Source organism: Desmodus rotundus, chromosome 9 (assembly GCF_022682495.2).
Source record: "Desmodus rotundus isolate HL8 chromosome 9, HLdesRot8A.1, whole genome shotgun sequence".
NCBI classification, from domain to species: Eukaryota; Metazoa; Chordata; class Mammalia; order Chiroptera; family Phyllostomidae; genus Desmodus; species Desmodus rotundus.
In genome coordinates this window covers 1,802,002-1,825,715 of record NC_071395.1, presented here as the reverse complement: position 1 = coordinate 1,825,715, position 23,714 = coordinate 1,802,002, and the positions used below count along the sequence as shown (strand labels likewise).

The following is a 23,714-nucleotide window of genomic DNA, read 5'->3' as shown; positions in this document are numbered from 1 at the left end:
TCACACGAACTCTAATACCTTGTTTAAGTCCATCGTTACTTAACTGTTTGGTAAAATTAAAGTAATAAATGTTAAGATGTCTAGATTTCATGACATCTGTCCATCAACATCAGTCCATCTGTCCGCTGTTGACACGTTTGTGGGGAAGAGGTGGAGGAACGGGACCGGGGATGTCAGTGAGTCCCGTGTGAGAGCCTGCGGCCCGTGCCCCTGTCACGGCCCCTGGTCTCCTACTCCCAGTCTCAAGGTCAGCGACAGGCACCTGCGACGGCCCTGACACGCCCCATGGGTCAAAGCCCATGTGTGCTGGGGGTCAGAGCACTCCAGAGACCGCCACACCCGGAACAGCAGGCCGACTGGCCTGCCGCCCTGCTCCTACCAGCCCTGCTGCCTTCTACGGGTCCCTCAGCATGTGCGCTCGAGACAGACAATGTCCCCTGCCTGGTGACACTTCATACAGCAACTTTCAGTGAAGTCAAAGCCCTGGGTATAGTGAGAGTGGAAGGCACTAAAGAGCCAAATCATCCGGAAACTAAGTTGATTTGGGGCCAACCTTTTGTTCATAAAAAACACCCAGTGAAAAAACACACACCTTTCTTCTCTTCCGTTGGTCCTGTAAATTCTAAAAACACATCTATGCGACACTTGGATTCTTTGAGAGGGGACTTGGGGTGACTTTAGAAAATGAGAGTGTTCTTCATTTGAGATGAGCTGTCAATCCTGATACCGTCTCTGGCATGGAAGGTGGAACGTGACTTTGATGAAAAGGCCGCCCAGGGCTTCAGCAGTAGATGAGCATTTTCCCCGTGAACGGCGTTTTATCTTTCTGTCTGTGTTTGTCAGTTGCTTCATAGTCTTCAGCAGCTCTGCCCACATAGCTTCCTGCGGATTAGTTCCGGCTTTTCCTGATGCCGACGAGCAAGTTCCCTCAGAGAGACCCAGGCAGCCTGGTAACTGCCTTGCACTGTCGACATACCAGCGGGTGTGCGAAAAGGGGAGCGGCCTGCTGGCTCAGTCACAACCTAGACAACAGTGGGGTGAGGCAGCGTGCGGAGCTCGGGGATGCAGAAGGAAGATGAGTCACCAACCATCGTCATCGCCCAGGTATCTGTCAGGCCCCTTCCCGTGGCAGCCTCCCCGCAGAGCCTCAGGTACCCAGTCCATGCTCCGCCCGTTTGTGACGGTCTCCTTCCCATCTCTGCTGTGTGCTGTGCACCATGCACACCCCCGTAGAATGGTCCTCATCTAAACTCAGGGCGGCCGACTGGGAGGGGCGGCCTCCCTGCCCTGAGAAAGACCCTGCCGGCCACCGTGGCACAGGGTCCATTCCTGTGTTTCTGGAGGATGATGGCCAAAGTCGCCGGTTCTTTATTTGCATCTTTGTAGAAATCACCATGTTTGTGTGATTATTATGCCATTTGTAATTTCACTAAAAATTGAACTGAAATAGCTCATTGATCTTTTTTCTTTTTTACTGGATTTGGGTTTAAAAAAACTCACACTAAAGCAATCTTTTCAATTAAAAATCACTTACCAACACGTACTTTGTGTTGGAAAAGGCAGTGGCGTTTTCATCTAAGTTGGCTTAAGAATTGGGGGGCGGGAATGAGAATGGACCGGACAAGAGAAAATGAGTTGCCTCTCAGGAGTTTCAGGGAGTAAGAGAACGATCACAGGTGAGCCACGTGTAACAGGGCACAGGAAGAGGCAGGGGCTACACTGTTAGACTCAGGTCTCTGGGGATTTGCGGGAAGTTGTTCCACCAGCGAGCCCGGGCCCGAAGGCCGGGGCGGGTCTGCACTGTGTTCCGAGTGCCGGGCAGGAGGAGAGGTCCCACGCGGTGTAGACGGCTCCCCCATTTTGGAATATTCCCAACTATTGGGGAACCGATGGAGACACGTCTTTTCTTTCTAGCTCCTATCACTAAGGACGTGGGAGGCGTTTGAGCCGCATCTTTCACTTGTGCGCTGGTGCTGAGCGTCCAGTGTATAGACGCCATGTCTGCAGGTGGAGCCAGGTGAGGCGGGCGTGCTGGTGGGCGAGGGAGTTCGGGTCTGGTTGTGAAGGCCCACGCTGTGGTGAAAGACGGTGCCCTAGTGCGGTTCGGAAGGGAAGATCTAGAAGGAAATGATTGCCTCCATGGAGGAATCTGACTTCTTTTCAGTTGTGAAATAAACGGATTGGGACGTAGTCACTGAGGTTCAGCTTTAAAATTTTCTGTTCTTTGACGTCATCTGTGTGGTTTCAGAAGTGCTGTTATATTCGGATGCTCGATGTAAACGCACTATTTGAATCTATGATCTAGTCTTAAGCTAACACGTTGGAGTTTCCTCCTATGTATTTAAGGAAGTAATAGCCTCCTGAAAAGGGATTGGCGTATTTACATAAACCTGGTTAAGATTTACGGACTTGGCCCTGGAACTTTTTTCCCCTTTTTTACGTGGCGACTTTAATTCCTCATGTGGGTCTCTCTGCCCGAGGGCCTGTGGAGGGCGCCTGGATGGCTGTGTCGTGTTTCCCAGATGAGGCCTAAGGACAGGAAAGTCCTCTCCGCTGGCAGAGGTTGTACAGTAAAGAATTTGGCTGGTCTTCCTCAGCCCGGTGCTCAGCTGTGCCCTCCCACGGAATTCCCTGTGTGGTAGGAATGTCTTTGTCACTCCTTGCGGGCGCCCGAGGGCCCATCTGAGTTTGTGCTGCCAGCCTGGCCCTGGACAGGGCTGGGCCACGCAGGGAGATGGGACATGGAACAGAGAGTGGGGGCTTTGAGCCGGGTGAGACCAGTCAGACCTCTGGGGAGCTGAGGGACAGAGTCACGTGGCCCGAGATTCCGTCAGCCACACCTGTGACCTGAAACCCCAATAAAAGCCCTGGGCCCCACCGCTGAGGGGAGCTTCCCTTGTCGGTGATATTCCTGTGGGACAGAAACCCCAGGAAAGTGGTCTTCGTCTCATGGTTCAGATTAACGGACAATGGCTGCAGTAGCCACAGTAACAGCCGTCTTTGGACGAAGGTGCTGATGAGATCTGAGGGACCCGAAGGGCATCACAGGGACCCAGAGGTCAGAAGTGCAGCCGCCCCAGCCTGCGGCCACTGAGGTCTGGAGGAGATGCGTCCTCGTGAAAGGATTTTGTTTTCCCCAATCCGACAGCAGTCAGACAGCATCACGCGCAGCCCCGACCCCGACGTCCTGGCGGGGGGCGCCAGTCCCAGTGCCGAGGGGGGGTACCAGCACCGATGTTCTCCTGGGTTGTGAGGGCGAGAGGCGCGACAGCAGCAGCGCTGCTGGGAGAGCACCTGCAGGGCCCTTCCATCAACTGGCAATGTCCTCTTTCACTGCAGCAACCACACATGAAAGGAGGAAACAAACTGAGAATTCTTCCACCCTCACTTCCACCCCTCAGAAAACGCAGAGTCCTTATTTTAGAGCAGGCATTTCTAAAAGAAGATACACTATCGTCAATCTCACCAAAGAGAATTTCACTGAACAGTACGTTTCTTCTGCATGAAGTAGTTGATAATGTGTAGAAAGCAGGAGGTAAAAATACCCTTGGGGAACCCGAAATTCGATAAGGCTGTAGTGATGGCACCAGCAAAAGACCTTCCTTGATATCGTGTACCCCCTTCACACACTACCCCAAGTTACCGCCGGGCTATTTGAAGAACTCCAGTGGAGTTTAGGAAGCCAAGTGCATCAAGAAACTCCAGACACAAAAGTTAGGCCAACAATTTAGTAGCAGTACTGGAAAGGGTTACAAAAGCTAGTGTGGCTTTAACCTTCACGTCACTTGGAGCCCTGAGAAAGAATTACTTGGGGGAGAGTGACGTTTTCTTCTAGTCTCCCTGCATGAGTACGTAATTCATTTCAAGTAAGTTCCCACTTAACTGAGCCTGCTGTCTCCGCTCTCAGAGTCCCCTCCAGAACGCAGCATTGGGAGTGTGGTCACATCTGTGCGGAGAGTCTCGTCGTGAACACACGGCAGAAGGACGCACTTCCGCAAGGAAACTCAAGACAATGATGTAAACTCTTGTACTTCCCACTGGCTGGGTTGATTTTGTTTTTCTGAACTGCTATAGTTTCTCCATAAACACATGAAGGAGTTTGTAGAAATGTAAGAAAAAAAAAGAATTTGTGAAAATTTAATTTTTTATGCTGCAGCAAAATGATTGAAAATGAAATGATCTGAAGACACAGTGGAATAATCGGAGGGTTTAGCATCAGGGGTTGAAGGGATGAGTTTCCTATGGACCTTTGAGGTCCCTGGGAGGTGAGAAGGCTTTAAGCAGCTCAGGGACGGGCTCGAATTCCCAGTCTTCCTGCAAGTCGATGGGGAGAATTATGGACTAGCAATCTATGTGTGCGTAGTGCCAATTTTAATGGAAGCTCCCTGTTCCTGAAAGGGTGGAGAAGTCGATACTGCCCTGTGTTATAACTGCTCCATGCCCTCCAGGTTAGGGCCACTGGCTGGCCATGCGGTGGTCCCTCGGCCCTGCTCTGTGTAAAGCCCGCACTGACTGTGCCCTGCGGGCCACCCTGCTGTGGACGCTGCCCAGGGCGGTCCTTCCTTCCCCTGCGGCCAGGTGCCTCCCCTGCTTCCTGATCGGACTCTGTTTCTATCAGGATCCCTAGGATCACACTTTGTTCCCAATATCAGTAAAATGAACATCGGGTGTGCCTTGCCCTAAAGTGCTTCACTGGGGTAATAACAGAATCCACTCCTTCTCTGGCCGGCAAGCAAACTAATTAAACAATTACCATATATTCCCTAAGCCAGCAAGTCTTTCAATATATTTTAAATTACATTTTGATACTATAATCTTTATTTCCACATTAAAAAAGTTAATGTGCTCACTAAACTAAAAAGTTGCATAATTGGCAATAGACATTTCAGCTAATGTAAATGATCAGGTTCTGCTGAACTTGGAAAAGGGGGGCGCGAAAGGACACTATTTGGAAGAATAATGACAATGTTTTCAAAAAGTGCAGTCGTCGGCGAGATCGCATGTCGCCCCACCAGTGCTGATTCTCGAGCCTCGTCGCCCACAGCACTCAGCGTCGCTGACTCTGCGGAGAGTCCCGATGAATGTCGGCTAATTCCTCATTGACGGTTAACTACCGTGATTTGCCAAAGTGAGATCCAGTTCTCCCATTGAGAATATATGTATATATATATATATATGTACATATATATGTGGTTAAATGGAATGCATTATTTCACTTTTCTAATAGAAGTTTGTCCAGTCTTTACAGTGGATATTTCAAAATGTGGTCAGTAATTAACCTTGCCCTTAGTCCTCACCCCCGAAATGGTACGTTTCAGAAACATCCCCTGTTGACATTTCCTTCCAATCCCTGAATCAGCCGTATTAGAAAACTGAAAACATCTTCTAACCCCGCGCTACAGCTGCGTTTCCGATGGTTGTTGGCATCAAAGGCAAGTTTGCTCGAAGGGTTTGCCTGACCTTCTGTGATGAGCCATCAGAGGGCGCTCTGAAAGCTAAATCTGAGTGGACACCAGGCCCTGTGAGGCAGACACAGCCACACTGTGCACAGGGCCCAGGATCCCCAGGGTTTGCCCCGCGGCTTGACCTCGGGCCTTGCCTGCAGCAGGAGGCAGAGAAGGCCAGGGAAGGGGGGATGGAACGTGTAGCTCCTCTCAGCTGCATGGGTATTGAACTGTCCGCGACCCCAGGCCCTCGTCTGAATGTTGAGTTTGGTCCATGACCCCCAGTCTTGCAAGAACACCTGCGGCTCCTCTGCAGCCCGCTGCTGCCTGTGGGTTCTTCCAGGCCCCGCCCTGGAGACCTGCACGTTCCTGTTGTACTTTGTGGTCTCTGAGCAGGGGGTGAAGGAAGCAGGCTGAGCCCCTAGTGGAAGTACCATCAGGGCAAGGTCAGGTGTCCCAGGCTCTGCCTAGTGAGGCCATGGCTGGGGAGAGTTTCCCAGGACAGTCTCCATCGACCTAAAGCAGCCGCTGTGTCTAGGCTGATAAACAACATGCGCCCCGTGGCCAGCTCCCCAGACTCAGCGGTTCTTCTCCTGGCCCAGTGCTTTAGACGCTCTGCCTGCTGCGGGGCCTTCGGGGACCCCGGGAACAGCTGCCCTGGGAGTCCCGCCCCAGTTCCCAGGTCCCCTGTGTGTGTCGTCAGGGCTACCAGGTAGAGGAGGGTCCCACCTTCCCCTGTGAACAGCAGGATGGCTGGGGTCGCATCTGTGCAGTGCAAGAGACCCTGGTTTCTGGTCCTTGTTCTATAAGGGCGCCCTTGACAGTCATGAGGCGCCACCGGTATCTCCGAGTTCCAGTGCTCTTCTCCCCAGCGTGAGAGTGCATAGACCTCCAACTCGGGGCTGCTTCAGGGGTAACACAGAACACAAAGGACACGAAACCCTCGTCTGTCCTGGTCCCTGCTGAGACACAGCAGCAAGTCAGCCTTGTCGCCCTGACGCCTTAATGGGAAGGAAGAGCGCAGGACTGAATTCAGGCTGCCAACCTGTGGTTGGGAGCGGCACTTCTAAGCCGCGTCTTCTCCTTGGCGCTGGAGTCTGGAGGCCACCAGGACCAGGTTTGAGTCACGCTTTCCACTCGTGATGGTTTTTAGTGGAAGACTCTTAAAAACGCACACAACTTCTGTGCGTGTCTCTCTGTGCCAGCGGCACTCCAGGTGCTTCAGCTGGTTTCGGGTGTAAACACAGCACTGGCATCCACGGGCCATTCACCCAAACAGTGGGCGGGCACCACTACTCCAGGTAGCGGTCTGTTTTCAGGGGCTGTAGCAGCGAATATCACGTCCTCACATCCGCCTGGGTGAACCGCTCGGGTGTGAGGGCAACCGGACCGCCACAACACAAAACCCTCCCTCTGGACGTCTCGGTTCACTTTCCACCGGTACTTTCTGTGCTCCGTGTGTTCTCCCCTTCCACACGTTCCATTGTCTCCACACGGGTTTGGGAAGAAACCACGGGCCCTCTTCTCCTCCCACGCTCTCTGCCGGTCCCCGTCCCTAGGGTCGGCAGTCTTAGAGACCTGAAGGCAGACAGCGACCGCTGGCTGCATCCAGAAGCTGTTAGTCTCTCTTTATGATGTGTGGCGATGTCTTCCCACCCTCGCATGCTGTTTATTCTTCCTGTCTCTATGCTGGGGGGACAGGTGTCCCTTTGCCACACCAGGCGTTGCAAACACCGTCACACATGTTCAGAGCGTCAGCAGGGAGAGCCCTGTTCCTGCGTTTTGGACAAAACACCAACCCGGACGTGCCCTGGGGGCTGTGTCGCTCCTCTGGGGAGTGGACTGACGTTGAAAGACAGGAACAGGTGCCTGATGCCGCCTGCCATGCATTTGGTCTTCTAGATCCCCACAGAAAAGCCCGATCTGCTGACACATTCCAGCCTTTTCTCATGTGAGTTTGTGTAAGGTGTCAACTCCCCAGGCATCACGCCAGGGCGGTTTAAGTCAACCACCTTTCCCCAGGCAGTGGGCGTCCGTGCTCGCTTCCATTCTGCGGGGCCAACTGTGACAGTCCCCTGGCCAGGTGGCCACCCAGGGAGCTGCAGCTTTGCTCTCGTTTCCACAGACTCCCACCCCGTGTACCCGTGCCGTCTCAGACCACAGACCTGTCGGGGCACGGGTGCGAGACAGCCTCTCCAGGGCTCCAGCTCTGTGACGCGGGGCAGGAAGTCGCAAAACCGAGCAGCGGGCCCTTCACCTCCCCCATTTCCAGTACTGGAGTCAGTAAAACAGACTGTCTGCCAGGGGGGCCGTTACAATTCAGAGTCTTTCAAAACCACATCCAAAATGCCCAGTGTCACGTGTTTTACTTTGCACACAGGGCCATGGCTGCAGTGACAAGGGTTTGCCCAGAAACACGCGGTGTGGTTTTGCATTTATGAACAGCACCACCTAGGAGTGTTGTCGTATCGGTTTTGGGGTTTGCAAACAAGGTAACGACACTAGAGTGAAAACAGTACATTTGAATTGCTTTTTAAGTAGGACTTTCCGTTGCCTTAGTCATTCACACTACAGGCACACGCTGAGTGCGTCCGTCAGCCGAGGTCCTGAGATGCAGAGAGTGCGGCTCCTGGCCCCGCCCCTACCTGGCTCCGTGCTCCCCGCCCAGGAGGGGTGCTGCCTGCACAGCAGCCCCCTGTCGGGACTCTCTCTGTGTGGGTGTGCCCGCTCGAGGAATTCACAGTAACGGAGAGAAAGCGCGAGCCCTGTGGCTGGTCCATCACTGTCCACCCTCTCTGTCTCCATTGATCGCCAGCGCACCTCCCATGTGCTGGACGCTCCCATGCATGTCCCTGCCCTGAATCAGAAGCCCTTCTGCGTCACCCATGTCTGCAGTGTCTGTGACAGGGTTTCCTCCCACGTCTACTGCCTTCCCCGTGGGGCCCTCAGACCTCGGGCCACAGGCAGGTCTCCATCCTGCACTCACCCTCAGCCTCCTCCTGCTCCAGTCTCCCTGACACCCGAGTCTGCTCCTCATCCCAAGTGCCTGATGCCTACTTCCACAGAACCAGTTTCCTGGCCACGCCCCACTGCACATGCCTCTCTGAACCCTGGGCTTGACATCGGTGCATTTTGGCGTGAGGTCCGGGCACATCTGGCCTTTCAGGCAGCAGGGGCCACACTGTACGAGATCTGACCCTAACGCCATGGGACAGTCTTGTAGTGTGTGGCCAGGTTCCTCTCCCACTGGGGGCCTCGAGCGTCAGCCATAGTGATGAGAGCCCAGGACCAACTGAGAGGGCAGAATGAGAGGCAGCAAGACCCGGTTGTTCCAGCGACCACACTGGAGCACCTGCTTTAAAGGCGCCCACGTGGCAAAGCCTCCGCGGGGCTCAGTGCGGGCGAGCTCACTGTCACGTTCAAAGGGAGGCGCTTACTAAGGCGAACTCCTTGTTGAGCGTCATCTGCTCCACCAGGGAGGACTCGTTGTGGAAGAGGTGGGGCTGCATGTGGCTCCACATGTGCGGGAACCACCAGAACTCGTCCGCGGACCGGAGCAGGAGGTCGTCACCCTCGTCCTCCTCCGCGGTCCCTTCCGGGGGGGGGGGGGGGGGTTATTATATAATTAATTCCAGTCCCACCGAGTCTGTGCCATCCTCCCACCCATCCATCACCTGTGTAACTACGCACGTCTGGATCCATATTTAGAAGACACCGTTTGTATGGTCTTAGAAATACAGGAGGCTTGCACGAGAAAGGTAGCACAGAAACCCTGTCACTTGGGGAACAACCAGAGACTGTGACAATTCTCCGAAGAGCTGTAGAGCCAGAGACGTGACCCTGGGGGGTCGCCGCACCCTGTGGGGCGCAGGGCCATTTGCAAGGACCTCAGAGCAGTTACCTTTCAGCATCTGTGTGACTTGTCGTTTGGAGAGAGTGGGGGCCGTAGGGGATGTGACCGAGGGATGGGAGTCAGGGCGCATGTGGCAGAGCTCCAACCGCCGGTGGCAGGATGGGGCAGTGACACAACGGTCACAACAAAGTGATCCCACCTCTTACCTGGGCTACCCCCGAGTCTGAGGAGAAGCTACTGAGAGGAGTGGGAACTGGGGCAGGAGGAGGAGGCGGGAGAGGAGAAGTGGGAGTCGTCACCAGGGGTGGGAGAGGACGGGAGGAGGGACAGAGAGGGCGGTGGCAAGGAGCTGGGGCTCGACCGTCCGTCAAGCACGGCGCTCCGTGTCCCACAGGTGGCGTTCGCTGTGTCCCCACTGCCACCCTCCGGGGCTTGGGGCCCTGCTAACTCCATGGACAGACCAGGACCGACGTCGATGTCTGGGCAGGCGGAGTGATGTGTCCCACGTCCCCGAGGGCATCGGGACAGAGCGTACACTCTAGCCAGCTTCAGCAACTCCAAGTTCAGGGCCCTTCACCACCACTCACTGACCAAACGTACTTTAGAAATAACATCAGCATTTACTGATATAATGTTGCTCTTCACCTTGTTAGTTAAATCTAAGCTGTAATTAGAATTTACAAGTGCTATTGGCTCTCGGTGATTTGGGGTAACATACAGACCTGAAGGACCTGTGAGGGGTGAGAACCTTTTACCATGCAGCTTCCCTAATCTCGGGTTTCAGTTACACAGCTTTTCTGATGCATAAGCCTTGGGCTCTGATGGGCCTAAAGTTCAAACTGTTTTTTGACACTTAAGGCGCTGTATGACCTTGGGCCCCTCTGAGTTTATATGACCTTATCTAGAAATCGAAGTAACGCGTTCTCCAACCCCTAGGGTCAGTGCGAGCGCACACGACAGTGCCCACTGAGCACCCAGCTCGCGGTGCGGCTCACAGACGGGAGCTGCGGTTTCGTTCCCTTCCTCGTCTTTTTCACAGAAGGCACAAGCCCCTTCACAAACTGAAAAGAGTCGAACACGATGCAACTCGCGCCGAAATGAAGTCTTAGCTACCACAGCACTGCTGTTTTGGTCCTTCCCTTCAAGACTGAATAAAAGAGAGATTTTAATAGAAAAAGGAATGATTCAGAAAGGAAGACGATGTAATTCAATTAAGCTTTACAATATCCAATTTTGTAAAGATTCAGAGTATTACATCTTATAGATGCAAATAAAATGTCTCCACTGAACTGCGATTGGGCTGGTTTTAGGCTGCGCTGGCCGCCTGTCTGGGAAGCTCTTGCGTCACACCAGATGATGACACCCTCACGCCTTGGCCCGAGCTCCCTCCCGCATCCTACCTTCCCTGGCTCAGAGAGAGGACATTTGTCCTGAGAGCTGTGGGAGGCGCCCACGCTGGGAGAGAGGACAGACCTTTCAGAGACAAGAAGGAAGGGGAGCCGCTGGTCCCAACCCTTCTTTGGCATTTGGTGTTGGGTAAAAAATCAAGTTGCCAGGAGTGTTTGCTTATAATTTTTGGAGAAAACCTTTTTGATTTCCTTCCACAACACAACATGGTCAGATTTTCTGCTCTGACCCTGTTCCACACACATGCCCGTAGTTCGAATAAAGGTTTCATTCTCATGCAATCATTTGTCCATTAATTCATTTTTTCCAGTAGGGACTGTTCTAGTAGCTGGTTTGCAGCTGGTTCGTGGAGAGTTCATTTGACTGAGGGAAGAGAAACAGCAGGCACAGAAGTCAAAAGCAAAGCTCACTGAACACTCACTCACGGTGGGGCTCTCAGCCACCCAGGAATAGCAGGAAGCTTCCTCGAGCTAATCGAGAGTATCGACAGAGCAGCGGACTAGGAGAGCGCCCCTCGAGAAGAGGAGTGGGTCTATGAAAGCCCTCCCCTGAGGTCAGGGGCAGGGTGTGAGTGTGGCTGTCACCACTTGTATTTAAAATTGTATGAAGATCCCAGCTGGTTCAGTGGGCGAGGAAGGAGACGAAACTCACTGGGCTCTAAAGGAGGCAATAATATTTTCACTATTCAAAAATACCATGATTGCATCAGTAGGAAATCCAAAAGAATCTACAGAAGAACCATAGACTTCAGAAGTCGATGTAGCAAGGTTGCTGGGTACAAGATTGATACTCGAATCAGATGAATTTTTATAGACCATCACAAAGAAGTGGGAAATGAAATAAAAAGCAGGACACCATTTACTACTGCAACTAAACCCCACTAGGGCGTGAATTTAAATAAAGTCTTATTAAGTGTAATTAAAGACCTAAATGTGCTAAAGGATCAAAAGACTCAATATTTAAGAAAGCAATTCCCCCCCCACCCCCCAAATTGATAGGTGTAATGCCATCTTAATAAAAGTTCTAGCAAGGGTCTTTGAAGATACGGGTAAGGTGATTCCAAAATTCATACGAAAATGCACAGGGGCAAGAATCGCCACGGCAGCCTCGAGCCAGGAGAACAAACTGGGGGACTCCCCCTAGCAGATCCTCGGTGACGGTGCAGTACAGGACAGAGTGCGATGGGGACACGCGGGTCCTGTGAATGGGAGTGTGCAGGAGCAGAGTCCCCACGGACATGACCGGCCAGTGTGTGACAGCGACGGGACCATGGAGCAGTGGGAACGGACGGTCCTTTGCCGGTTGGATACCTTGACAGCAAAAAGAAGGCATGCGGACCCCTGTCACACACACAGAAACACACACCGATTCCAGATGGGTCACAGGTTTATATATTTTAGAAATGTAGGAACATATTTTCATAACCTGTGTTATGCCGAGATGTCTTCAAAAAGACACAAAGGTTGACTACAAGGGATAAAAGACAAATCGACCACGCTGAAGTGTTTTTGTTCATCAGAAACACCACGAGGAGGGTGAGAAGACAGGCCACACCGTGTCTGCAGCACGGACCACCGACTGTCAGAGGGCTCATTGAGAATGCACAGAGAATCTCTAAACATCACTAGTAAAGCAGACAACCCAGTAAAAAAAACAACCCATGTATTTCACGAAACAGGATATCCACATAGCCAGTGACCACGAGGGATGCTCAGTTTCACCGTCCGTCAGAGAAGTGCAGGTTAACGCCATTGTGTGGCATCTCTGCTCGCCCGCCGGAAAGGCTGACGCCACCAACACAGGCAGCCTGTGACCCTGGAGAGGACACGGAGTGGCAGAAGCCTCGTGTGGTGGGGACAGCAAGTGGGCACAGCCATTCAGAGACCATCCGGCCTTTTCTATCTGAGCTGGTCGTAAGTGCTACTCCTGGTTGATGACCGTCAGAAAAGAGTAATTTTGTCCTCTGAAGGATGGGCACGAAGTCACGCTCCACGTGACTGTTGGACACAAGCCAAGGACGGGAAACAGACCGGCCGTCGCACTGGAGAGGATGCACCAGAGAAGTTCCGGTGTATTTGAACAACGGACGGCACAGAGCCACGGAGACGGAAGGGCTACAACTACAGGCAGTGATGTCTGTGAGACCAGAACCATGTGGAGCACAACCAGCTGGACAGAGAAGAGCCCACCCAGGGCGCCCCTCTCACAACGCCCCCACCGCCAGGCCAATGGGGTTTTCTCTGCGGGAAGTGCGGCCGAGAGCGGCTGGGGTGCCCGATGGCATTCCCTTTCACAACTGGCACGCTGGTCACATTCACTGAGCACACTCACTACTCAGGCACTTTTACTGGTGTGAGTTGCCGTTCAGTAGAAAAGGAGGGCCACTAGAGAAAGCCATGCGGGTAAAGTTTCAAACCACTAACATATAGTGAAGGTTAAAAATAATGTGCTCCGTGGAGCTCAAGGCTCAAGGGCGGGAAGACAGTCTAGTTGGCAACAGGCAGCGGGAGTGAGCGGGGAGGGGTAGTGGGGTGCAGGTGTGGGGGTGGTCAGAGAGGCCTTGGTGGGGACCTCAATCCCCTTTCCTTACCTATGTGGTAAAATTTTCCTGAAAAGCCCAGGTTGAACGTAAAATTGGTGATTTGTGCCCGCAAAAGTTTCTGAGTTTCAAGCAGAGCCTGCAATACATAATTTTTAGAAACATCTCAGGTAGAGGGGCCATGGGGAGCTTTCAAAGATTTCTCCCTTTTGCCTTCAAAGGACAAACACACTCTTTCATACAAGCGAGAATCCTAGATTGCAAAAAACACCCACAGACTTGCCCTTCGGCTTGCAGTAAGAGTCGGCTAGTACAGGAAGTGAAATGAAACTTACTTCTGCACCTATCGAAGGCGCTAGTATGTAGCCCACAAAATACATCGTTTCCCCCTCAGGGCATGGGTGCCCCACTGTGCGAGGGAGGAGACCCTCTGTAAGTGGAGCCTCCGGAGGGACAGTGAGAAGCCGGGGTTGGTTCTCAGATACATCTCTGATCTTCACTTTCAAGACTTTTCAATTGTGAAGTCCTGCCATTTCATTAAAAAGCAGATCAACAAACATAAAACCGTGTGTCAGACACGTTAAGCTCTTCATAATTAGTGCTAGCCCTTATGTCCTCTGAAGTGTTCAGGAAGCTCTGAGCAGTACTTAACAAACTTCTCATTGTCCATTGTTATTTAAATCCCCAGTCTCATATTTCTTCTCTCTCTCCCCGTCCTCCCCCCGCCCGAAGGTAGAGAACACACAATCATTTCTTGTGTGTTCAATGCTTTAACTTAAACGTTGGGTTGGACATTTTTCCTTTTTGTGTCTCTGAAAATAGAATCCCCAAACTAAACTTGAACTTTGCTTTGCAACTCTTGATTACTTTTTAAAATGTGCACTTACAATGTTTGGTAGAGACAAACCCAAACAAAACTGCCCTGTTCTTAGATAGGCCTTGGGAGCCAAATAAAGCCCCTGTGAACTAGCCTCTCACTCACTTCACGCAAGCGATTCAAGTAGTGAGCAGCCGTTCCTGCTCTCGCGCCTGCGCGTCGCACTTTTACACCCTCGTCTGAGGTTCTAGACGCAGACGCTGAGCACATGGAAGCTGCGCTGAAACGCCCGGCAGGCACGGGCGCTGCGCCCGTGTGCGGGAAGAGAGAAACTCAGCTCTCGCTGGTATGTGGTGTACTGAGATCAGCAGTAATGTTACTGTCTTTTACACGGACCCTGTGAGCCGGATTTCGGGGGAGTCCGTGGGAACGGTGTTGTGTATTCCCCCATCACGTCTGTGTTTTCAAATATGCTTCTACATATTTGAAACGTGGGCACCCAGCAGCGCTCTGAGGCCCTGTCCCTTACATTAAACACGCCCATTACTAGAATGATTTCGTTCACCGTGACTCTAAACTGAAACAGTCTACTGTTACTACGGACAAAATAGCACAAACGTGATATAAAACGCTTTGCCGCTTTCTCCGTGTGCAGCGTGCCTGGAATGGTGTGATAGCGTCTCAGCTCTAAATCAGTGGTCCAGGGCCAGGGCCAGAAACCGCGCGGATCCCGGGCAGGTGGAGCCTCTCTGTGAGACTCTGGGCCCAGAGCAGGGATGTCCGCAGCCCTCTGCCGGGGTGCTGCCGGGGTGCCGGCGGGTGGCCTCCTGCATCCGGAAACTGAGGACACAGGTGCCACCGCCAGGATGCCCAGCTACTGAAAAGGGACGCTTCTTTCTCCGAGTTCTGAAACATAGTCTGTATTTCTCAGGGTCATTTACAATTGCATGCATCAGTGATCCTTTTACACAGGACATTTTTTCTCATTAAAAAATTAAAATCAAGATAAGTTAACATCATGATGGAATTCCCTCCTATTTTTATCTACATATACCGATGTATAGGCAGGTATTTGGCTACTTCGGTAAATGAAATCAGAGCCAGAAGGTAAGAGTCAGAACCACACCAATTCTGACTAAAACTGCAGTTTTGAGTTTTGCCTTTTCCATTTACACAGCGTGGGCTTCCGCCTGTCACACGGTGGTAACCAGTTCTTTTACGGGACACAGAGCGATGCATCGCACGGGCATCCTGTCAGTTACCAACCACTTCTCTCCGCTCTGGCACGTTTAGGGTGTTCGCATTTCTGGCTAGTGAACGTGCTGCTCTATTGTACATACCGACACACGAGTGTGTGGCAGTGAAGCAGCCGTTTCTGCAGGAGAAAATAATTCTGCCTATTCTTCAGTACACAGTTCTGCAGCCAGTATGAAAATGCTCACAAAACTATTCAAAGGGAGCGTAATACTCACTTTAAATGGTAAGAGTTGCATTATGAGTATAATTTAACATGAATATTTCCAAGTTTATTTTTTCAAATCTGAATCTATATGCTACCCCACTCAGTGTTCGAGCCTTCATTCTGTGAAGTGAAAACCATTTGCGTTAAAAGATTTAGTGGAAGGCAGAAAACATCTAATTTAAAGACACTGAGCTTTGAGAACTGAGTGAAATGGGAGCGTTCATATATTTTTGGATTTGTTCCAACTTTCTTTAACAGAATGAGCCAGTCGAAGAGACAAACGTGAACAATAACTCATACGTTTTATCTGTGGGTTCACGTTAGGACTCCTCACATGAGCGGCACTGTTTGGGGGACCCCTGGCAACGCTTTTGTTCCTTACCCGTGCTCCCCAGATTGCATGCTGACCTGCGGTACCCTTTGTGAGCTGGCAGAAGGAGTTGGCGAGCCAGATCACAGCCGGGGAAGACATTTTCACATTGAGTGTGGGCTATTCAGCAGCAGGCAAAAATACAGTGTCTCGCCCCAGAATCTTTAGAGTTTGCGTTTTCTTCATCAGCTGGGTACCAACTCCAGACCTACTGGAGAGTGCTGAGAAGTGGTGATGGCGGAGGTTGCCAGGCCTGTGTCACTGGCCCCTGCCTTAGGCCTCATCTCCTGCCCTCCTGCTTTCTCCTCCTTTACTCTGGTCCACCTGTGCTCTTGCCCGTCCTGGAGCGTCCTTGAGGGCCACACCTCCAGGTCTCCAGTCTCCCCACTTCCTCACCTCTCCCTTTCTCAGGTCTCTGCGTCAACATCATCACCTTGGGGAGGCTCCTTGGGCCACCCTCTTTGAAATAAATCTCTCCGTGTTTCATTTCCCTGGTTTCTTTTTGTCTTCATAGAACTTATCACCACCATGTCAGTGTATTGACATGTGTAGAACCATTCACTGAACTCCCTCATTAGAACCATTCACTTCACAGTGACTTGGGGCCACTCCCAGTATCTCCCGACAATCAATCCTAGGCTTGACTACAATTTTGAGTAGACTTAACAATGTGACTTTCAGACTGGGACAATAGGCCGTTGTGCATTCTTTTTCCAGCTCTTTTAAGTGTTAGTTTTGTCCTTAGGCCACCAAATAGGCGCTTGTTCTCGGTGACACCGTTCAGGTGGGAACCAGGGACAGGATGGGGTCCCTGTCCCCACAGGGCATGTCTGTTTGGTTCCCTTGTAGGGAGGGATGTGTGTGTGTGTGTGTGTGTGTGTACACACATATATATTCATTTTCAGTAGGAATTAGACCCCACTTTGCTGTCACCAGGAAAGAACTGAGTGGAAGGAGCTTGGACCGAGCTGACGGAAGTGTGGCACTTGTGAGCTCACTCACTCATACTGGGAGCCAGACAAAGGCCTGACATCTCGGAGTTTAGGGCTTGACGTGCTCTGTGCGACCCTCACGAGCAGGGCTGGCTTTCACGGTGACCCTGACCGGTCTTTCTGTCCCTGGGCCAGGCTGCTGGGCGGCTCGCTCTCATGCCATCTCTGTGCAGCCCGCACAGGTGACTCACAAGCGGAAATGCCTCCTTCACCCAGGAAGAATGTGTCAAAGGCCGGGTGGCCCCGTGCCGAGTGACTGATTATTCAAATGTGGGCATTCTGACACATCTGCGGACAGCAGGGTGTTAGGGACATGTGCACACGGGGGCCTTGATCCTGTCGATGAATTGAAGGAAAACTTTGGAAAGATTGTACTGCATCGTTTGAATCTTAGTCTTTATTTCATAAGTTGATACAAAGGGAAATTCCCTAAATTACTCATAAATTAAAAAGGGGCCAAGCCCTAGGAATGAGACTTGATTCCAAGATGCTAAAATTAAAACATGAAGCACCTTGTAGGGAAGGCGTCAAGGGGGTGTGGGCAGGAAAAAGTTATGAGGATGTCGCAGAGTTTTTTGGAAAAGGCCACCGTGGAGGAGCTTGTTTCTGAGCAAATAAAAGGCCTGCGCACTATTGCACTGGAGTCAAGTAACAAAACTCCTGCAAAAGGGGCTGGTATGGGATGGAACACCAGTTGCCACTGAAATCCTTGAAGGGATCTCACTCAGGTAAATGGGAAGTGACGCCAGGCCAGGTGTGGAGCCGGGGTCCCTAACAGCCCTTGATCTCAGCCGAGCTCAGTGGCAGCTCTAAGAGCCGACCCAGTAACTGAACTGCTGGGGTGACCTGGGCGGGGTGGGGTGGGAGGAAGTTCCTCATTTCACAGTCTGTGTTCTGATTTTCTCGTGCGGTACGCCACATGTCTGCGTCTTTCTCCCGAAAGTTTTCAAAGTGGGCAAGACACAGAAGCAAAGCCCCACCACCTCTTGTAACAATGAAGCGTGTCCAGCACGGACAAGGATGCAAGGCCAGCAGCATCCGCGGTCACCATGTGGAGGCACCATGGTCCCCTCCCCTCTCGCCCTGCACGCCGGGGCGGGGCACTGGCTTTCCCGAGCTCACTCCTCGCAGGGGCCGCGTGCCTACATTCAGTCACGGCACCAGAATGTGTCTGTTCGGACTTCCTTCTCTTCAGACACGTTTACAGACTATGCACGGGTCTGAAGGTCTTCAGGCAGTTCCGAGACCTGTCTGAACTCCTCCACTGGACTTTTTTTGAGTTTTCCTCATGTGGCGAATTTCAGAGCCAGAAGCACTATTTCAGAAGACTTTGATATGGGCCACTGCTGCCAATCAAGATTTCACGAGCTACAGAATATTAATTCAGCAAATCGATGGCAAACTTTACTCCAGTGTTAAGAAGCAACCATTATTTTTTCTAGCCTGATTTTACGTGTGTTGCCTGAAAGAATGTAAGATCAATCTTCTGTGTAGAGTTGGTTCAAAAGGAAATTCCTATGAAACAAAGTGAAAAAAAAAGTACGTTTCACCTTTTAGTGTTGCGTTATCTTCTAAAGTTAAAAGTGAGTTTGTGTGATTTACCTGAATGAGGGTATCTATTATTTCAGGCTAGCCATAACTTATTTTATAACTTGTTCAATGCAGTGGCCCCTGACAAAGCTACCACAGCACGGATGTGGATCTGCTGGCATTCCTCAGAGATTTTGTATTGTTCTTGAGGTTCCTGAGAGAGACTGGGAGACCACCAAAATCAGATCACATATTCCCATGGAGTGGGAACCCCTGCTGATTGCCCGATGGACTTGCAGGCTGTGGCACAAAAGGTGGCATTTGGGCCACAGGTACAGCTCAAACCTAGCACGTTGTCTCCATCGCCATCCCCAAGACAGAGAGTGGTTGGGGGAAGCGGGCTGAGTGGGTCCAAGTAGAAAGGGCAGCGTCGCCCAGGGTCAGGCAGGGTGCGGCTCCTGCTCTTCGAGGAGAGCCGGTTTCATCATCGTAGAGCTCCTTCCTGGGTGCTGTGCAGACAGGCCCCCCGGTGCGTGGCGTGTCCTCAATAAGAAACGGCTTACGTGTGGTGAGGGCCACTGGAATCGGGCAGCTGGCGTGCGCTGCCATCCTCCCAGGGGACTCCCCTGCTGTGAAGTGGGTGTTGGTCTCGTTTCCAAGGTGTGGGAACCGGTGGTGAGAAAGGCTGAGAAATCTGTGTGGGCGCTCAGCTAGAAAGGGGCGGGGCTGAGACCGGGACCCTGGAGGGCCTGACTTCAGCTGCCCAGCACTCGTCAGCAGGAACATTAGGTTCAGCTATGCCACTGGCAGGGAGAAGCAGCAAATCAGCCTGGTGAGCTAGAAGGAGCTTCCAGTCTGCACAAACGTGAGAGCCGAGAGGAGGATGGTGGTGGGCTGCGTGTGGTGCCCGGGACCGTAAGCTGGGGCAGCCACCCTGGAAGACAGCCCGGAGGCTCCTTAGAAAGTCGGACTAGAGTCAGCACATGAGCCAGCAGCCCCGCTTCTGGGTGTCTACCCCAAAACTCAGAAACGTGTTCACAAAGACATGTGCACCCCTGTGGTCACTGCAGCACTATGCATGGTGGCCAAGATGAGGGGACAGCTGGGGTGTCCTTCAGCGGAGGACCGGTGAAGGAGTCGCGGTGCAGACATACTGTACCAACACTATTCAGCCACAAGGAGAGGCAGAATTCTGCATTTGCAACAGTGTGGATAGAGCTGGAGAAGAGCACGCTGAGCAAAGTCAGTCAGATAGAAGAAGCCAGGAACCACGTGACTCCGCTCACACGTGGGGTATGAAACTGAGAGCAAGAAATGCACAAGTGGCGCAGACGAAAGTGCAGACACAGACACAGCACGGTGGGACCAGAGGGGAGGGGTGGGGGAGTGAAGGGTAAAGGGGTCAAATTTATGGAGATGGAAAGTCGGACTTTGGGTGGGGGGCACGCAATGCAACATACAGATCACGTACCATAGAAATGTACACTGACTCCTACATGACCTTATTAACCAGTGTCACGGCGACAAGTTAAATAAATACACAAGTAAAAATAAAATGACGGATTCATTTGATTTTGTATTTAAATGGACTAAAGGCTTAGATCCCTCATGGTTTTCTAAGGAAGACCGTCTCTGGAAAACAACCAAATTGGTTTCTGCTCTACGGTTTTGTTCCAGGGTCCTGCCACGACCAATCCCAGAAAACCACCCGCATTTCTTCACTCGGAGAAATATGTTCTCTTCTTCATTCTTCTAGGGCTGAGAGGTAGGGAGGCCAGCTGAGCCCAGTTTGCGGGAGACTTCCCTGATATACCTGAACTCCCACATTCGGGAAATGGGGGGCCGTGGGCCAGTCTCCCAAGAGAGGAGGTAGATGCTGCGGCTTTCAGGGACCAGAGCCTCACCTGAACATCCTCGGCGTTCACGCGGGTTCCTTCCTTCCCCACAAAGATGTCGTCGATGTCCACGAGGATGTACCTGTCCAGGGACAAGGCCAGCCTCTTCCCCGTCAGGAAGGAAACGGCATCGATGAAGATGAGCTTGTGCAGCCAGAAGTTCAAGGTGTTGCCAAAGAGCACGCGCTGGATGCCGTCCTGCAGCCCCAGGTCCTGGATGACCGTGGCGTATAGGGCGCCTCGGGAGGTGGGAGGAGAAGCGCTTCCTGGCGGCTTTCCTCTGGCGAACACTACCGGCTGGTAGGCTGCGTGGTCAGTCTGGAACACGGTCCAGTCGGTTCCTGGGAAAGGGCCCCTCTCCAGCTTCGAAGCCTTGGTCAGGCGGAGCAATGGCGAGCGGGGGTTGATGCAGCCGTCCCTCACTGCCAGGGGTCTGTGCGTGGAGAGCGGGAGCCCTTTCACCTGGGAGCGCTGCGGGCCCTTGTCGCCACCTCGGTGGAAGCCTATGACCCCCACGCCGAACTCTGCACAGTACTTGTCCAAGAGGCTCCGGTTCCAGGAGTCCATGCTTGTGTACTTTAGAATGTTCTCATAAATGATGAGAACGTACTTGCCTTTCGTGTTTTCTGTAAGTGCCGGGAGATCCCCCTTCCCGGGAGCAATTTCTGTGCGGTACTGGAACCGGCCCGATTCCAGGATCGTCATGATGTCCTGGCCGAGGGACGAGTACTGGCTGTCCACAAACACCAGGACTGTGGGGTCCGTCCTCAGGGCCTCCGCGGGCAGCCTGGCCTCCACGCCCCTCAGCCGGGGTGGCGGGTGCTGGCGGTCCCCACAGTCCTCCTCGGAAGCCACCTGCAAGGGGCCAGTGCGGCCAGTGTGGCCAGTGTACAGGTAGTAAGTGGAAATGACGATGCTCACTGTGCAGAGTGTCGCCAGCAGAAAGACCATCCTCGGGAAGTGTCTGTGAAGTTTCATGACAAAACTCGTGTTGTGGGCAGGCCCCTCAGCCGTTCCAGCAGAAGCACCGTGAACAGACCCAGGGAGGGGAGGAGGGATGGCAACAGCTGCTTCTCCTGCCTCAGCTGCCGGCTATGTCACCATCACCGCCCTGGGCATCGCGGGCGGGGGGCTCACGGAGACGCAGGCTGAGAGGTGGGAGACAGAAAACACAACAGAAACCATTCAGTCGGGTTTCTACCCTATTGACTGGCACTGATGTGCACTAAGTAAGAAGCTTTCCCATCTCCCAGGTCTGTGTGGGGACGTGGGACGGCAGTGCGAGGCAAAGGGCCCAGGACTGGCGGCTGTCCGGCCAGGAGAGCACAGACCTGGGGTGGACAGGGAGCTTACTGTCACCACTGAGCCGCCCTGAGCCCTGTGGCCGACACGGCCCGAGGCCACGGAGCCCCCTGGGCGCACCAGCCGCATCCTGGAACGCCACCTCGGGCTGTTTGTGTCTATAGTTACGTGTGCCGGAAAATTACAAATGTTTGGACACAACTCACTAAATGCTGCAATTAAGACACAAGGGTTTTTTCCTGAAAAGTTACTGATGCAACGAATCTTGACATTCCCTTTACATCTGAAATCTGTTAGAAACAACCCTATCCTGGTTGCTTTCAGGAAAATAACACTTTAAAAATGCAGGTAAGTTCTCCTGACCCAAACGATCATTTTAGCGCTGGTTACAGAGCTCGGTTTTCCAACACCGCGAAGGGCATTTGGTTGAGGTGAACGTGAGGAGTAAGACCCTGCCCGGGGGGCCTTCGCGGTGGGTGATGAGGCGCTTCTGGGAGGAGACACTGACTATAAACTCACCTTCTGCACTATTCTGTTTCTACTTCTTGGAAAAGAGCTCAGTGATTTTGTGAAAAACACTTGGAAATTACAGCAGGTCCTTGAATAATGTCATTTTCTCCAATATTGTTTTGTTATAAAAAAATTGAGAAAAAAATATTTTCCTTCCTCACCGTGCTCACTGTCTGTGGAGTTTGTGTGCTCTCCCCACGGCCACTTGGGTTCTCCAGGGACCCGCGTCCCCTCCCAACCCAAAGCTGTGCACGTGAGGCGGGTGGCTGTGTGCCTTGTCCCCGTCTGAGTGTGGCCGGGTGGCTGTGAGTGGCCTGGCCTGGAAGGACGGTGGTCATCCGGGTCCAGGGTGGGTCCTGCCTGTGCCCCGAGCTGCCTGGACAGGGGGGATGGACTCCCCACCCCCAGGGACCCTGACCTGGAACCATCAGTTGGAAAGTTAAGATCTAATTTGCTTTTACTCATCTTTCTAAAATAACTCTATAGCTCACATTTATTTCAGTCTTTCAATTTAGAAGTGTTCTGGGTCTGTATTTAGAAGTTCGGTGACGTTTTTGATGAGAAATATGCGGTAGGAACTTAGCCCGAGTTTCTGTCAGCCAGGCTCCGGGCACGTGGGCTTGGCGATACTGCCACGTGCTGCTTCGTGGCGGGGATGTGCCCTAAAAAGGCGTCCTCAGACGACGGGGTTGCTGCGCGAACATCACAGGTACACAGACGAAGACTGTGTGTGCCACGGCGGCAGCCCCGTCAGCCTGTTCACACCACCGCTGCCACCACAACCTCGAGAGGTCTGCGCTGTGCCAGCCGGGTGGCTACGGCGTCCCTGAGAGGTGGGACTCCTCCCGCTCCGCTGTAATCGGGCAGGCCCACCCTCGCGTGTGAGCCCGTCGCCGGCCACACGACATCATGTGGTGAGACTGCACGGCGTGTCCCTTAAGGTCGCAGTTCCCGAGAGCCTACGGGTGGTGTCGGTAAGGACCCACCGCGCTGAAGCCAGACACACAGTGAAGAACCTCGGTGGGAAGCTCACGAAACCCCTTGTCCTGCTCTGATTGCCAGCCCTTTTCAGTTGCTGCTTTGGAAATTAAGTAACTTTTGACACATAATAAAGAAGAAACGTGTATACTCTTTATAGCTTGCGATTACTCCAGTGTTGTGGTCCTGGTGCTTTGCAAAAAAATCTCGTGGACCATAACCGGAATTAAGGGAGGCCTCACCACGGCCCATAAGGCAGGAGACAGGCCCCGGGGACAGCATCGTGCCCGACCTTTCCCATGGGGATGGGGCCGCGACGTATCTGTCTCCGACCAGGCCGTCCCCTGGCCCCGCGCTCCCAGGTGAGAGGACGAGGCTGGAGCGAGTGACTGCCCGGGCCGTTCTGGCTCTAACTCCTGTGATGCCACCTATGAAATAAGCTGTGAAAAATATTTTGAAGAATCATGTTTCTCTTTATGAATAATATGATGTTATGGAGTATAACTGCGGGATATTCACAGGATTAATATGCCATTTGTACTCTAAGTTTCATATCCTAGTTTGATCACTTGAATTTCGAGGGTATCTATGTCATTATTCTAGCATTCACAGGGT

At 52.5% G+C, this 23,714-nt stretch overlaps 1 protein-coding gene across 1 annotated transcript in view; it reads right to left on the bottom strand.

Annotated features, from left to right (window-relative positions):
* The window catches only part of LOC112312234 (bifunctional heparan sulfate N-deacetylase/N-sulfotransferase 3-like), a 55,769-nt gene extending 33,576 nt beyond the window's left edge, over positions 1–22,193 (bottom strand). Inside the window, 3 exon segments of the mRNA XM_053911906.1 lie at positions 8,882–9,036; positions 13,295–13,382; positions 20,319–22,193. Coding sequence (XP_053767881.1) covers positions 8,882–9,036; positions 13,295–13,382; positions 20,319–21,287 — 1,212 coding nt within the window. The 5' untranslated portion in view covers positions 21,288–22,193.
* Between the last annotated feature and the right edge of the window lie 1,521 nt (positions 22,194–23,714).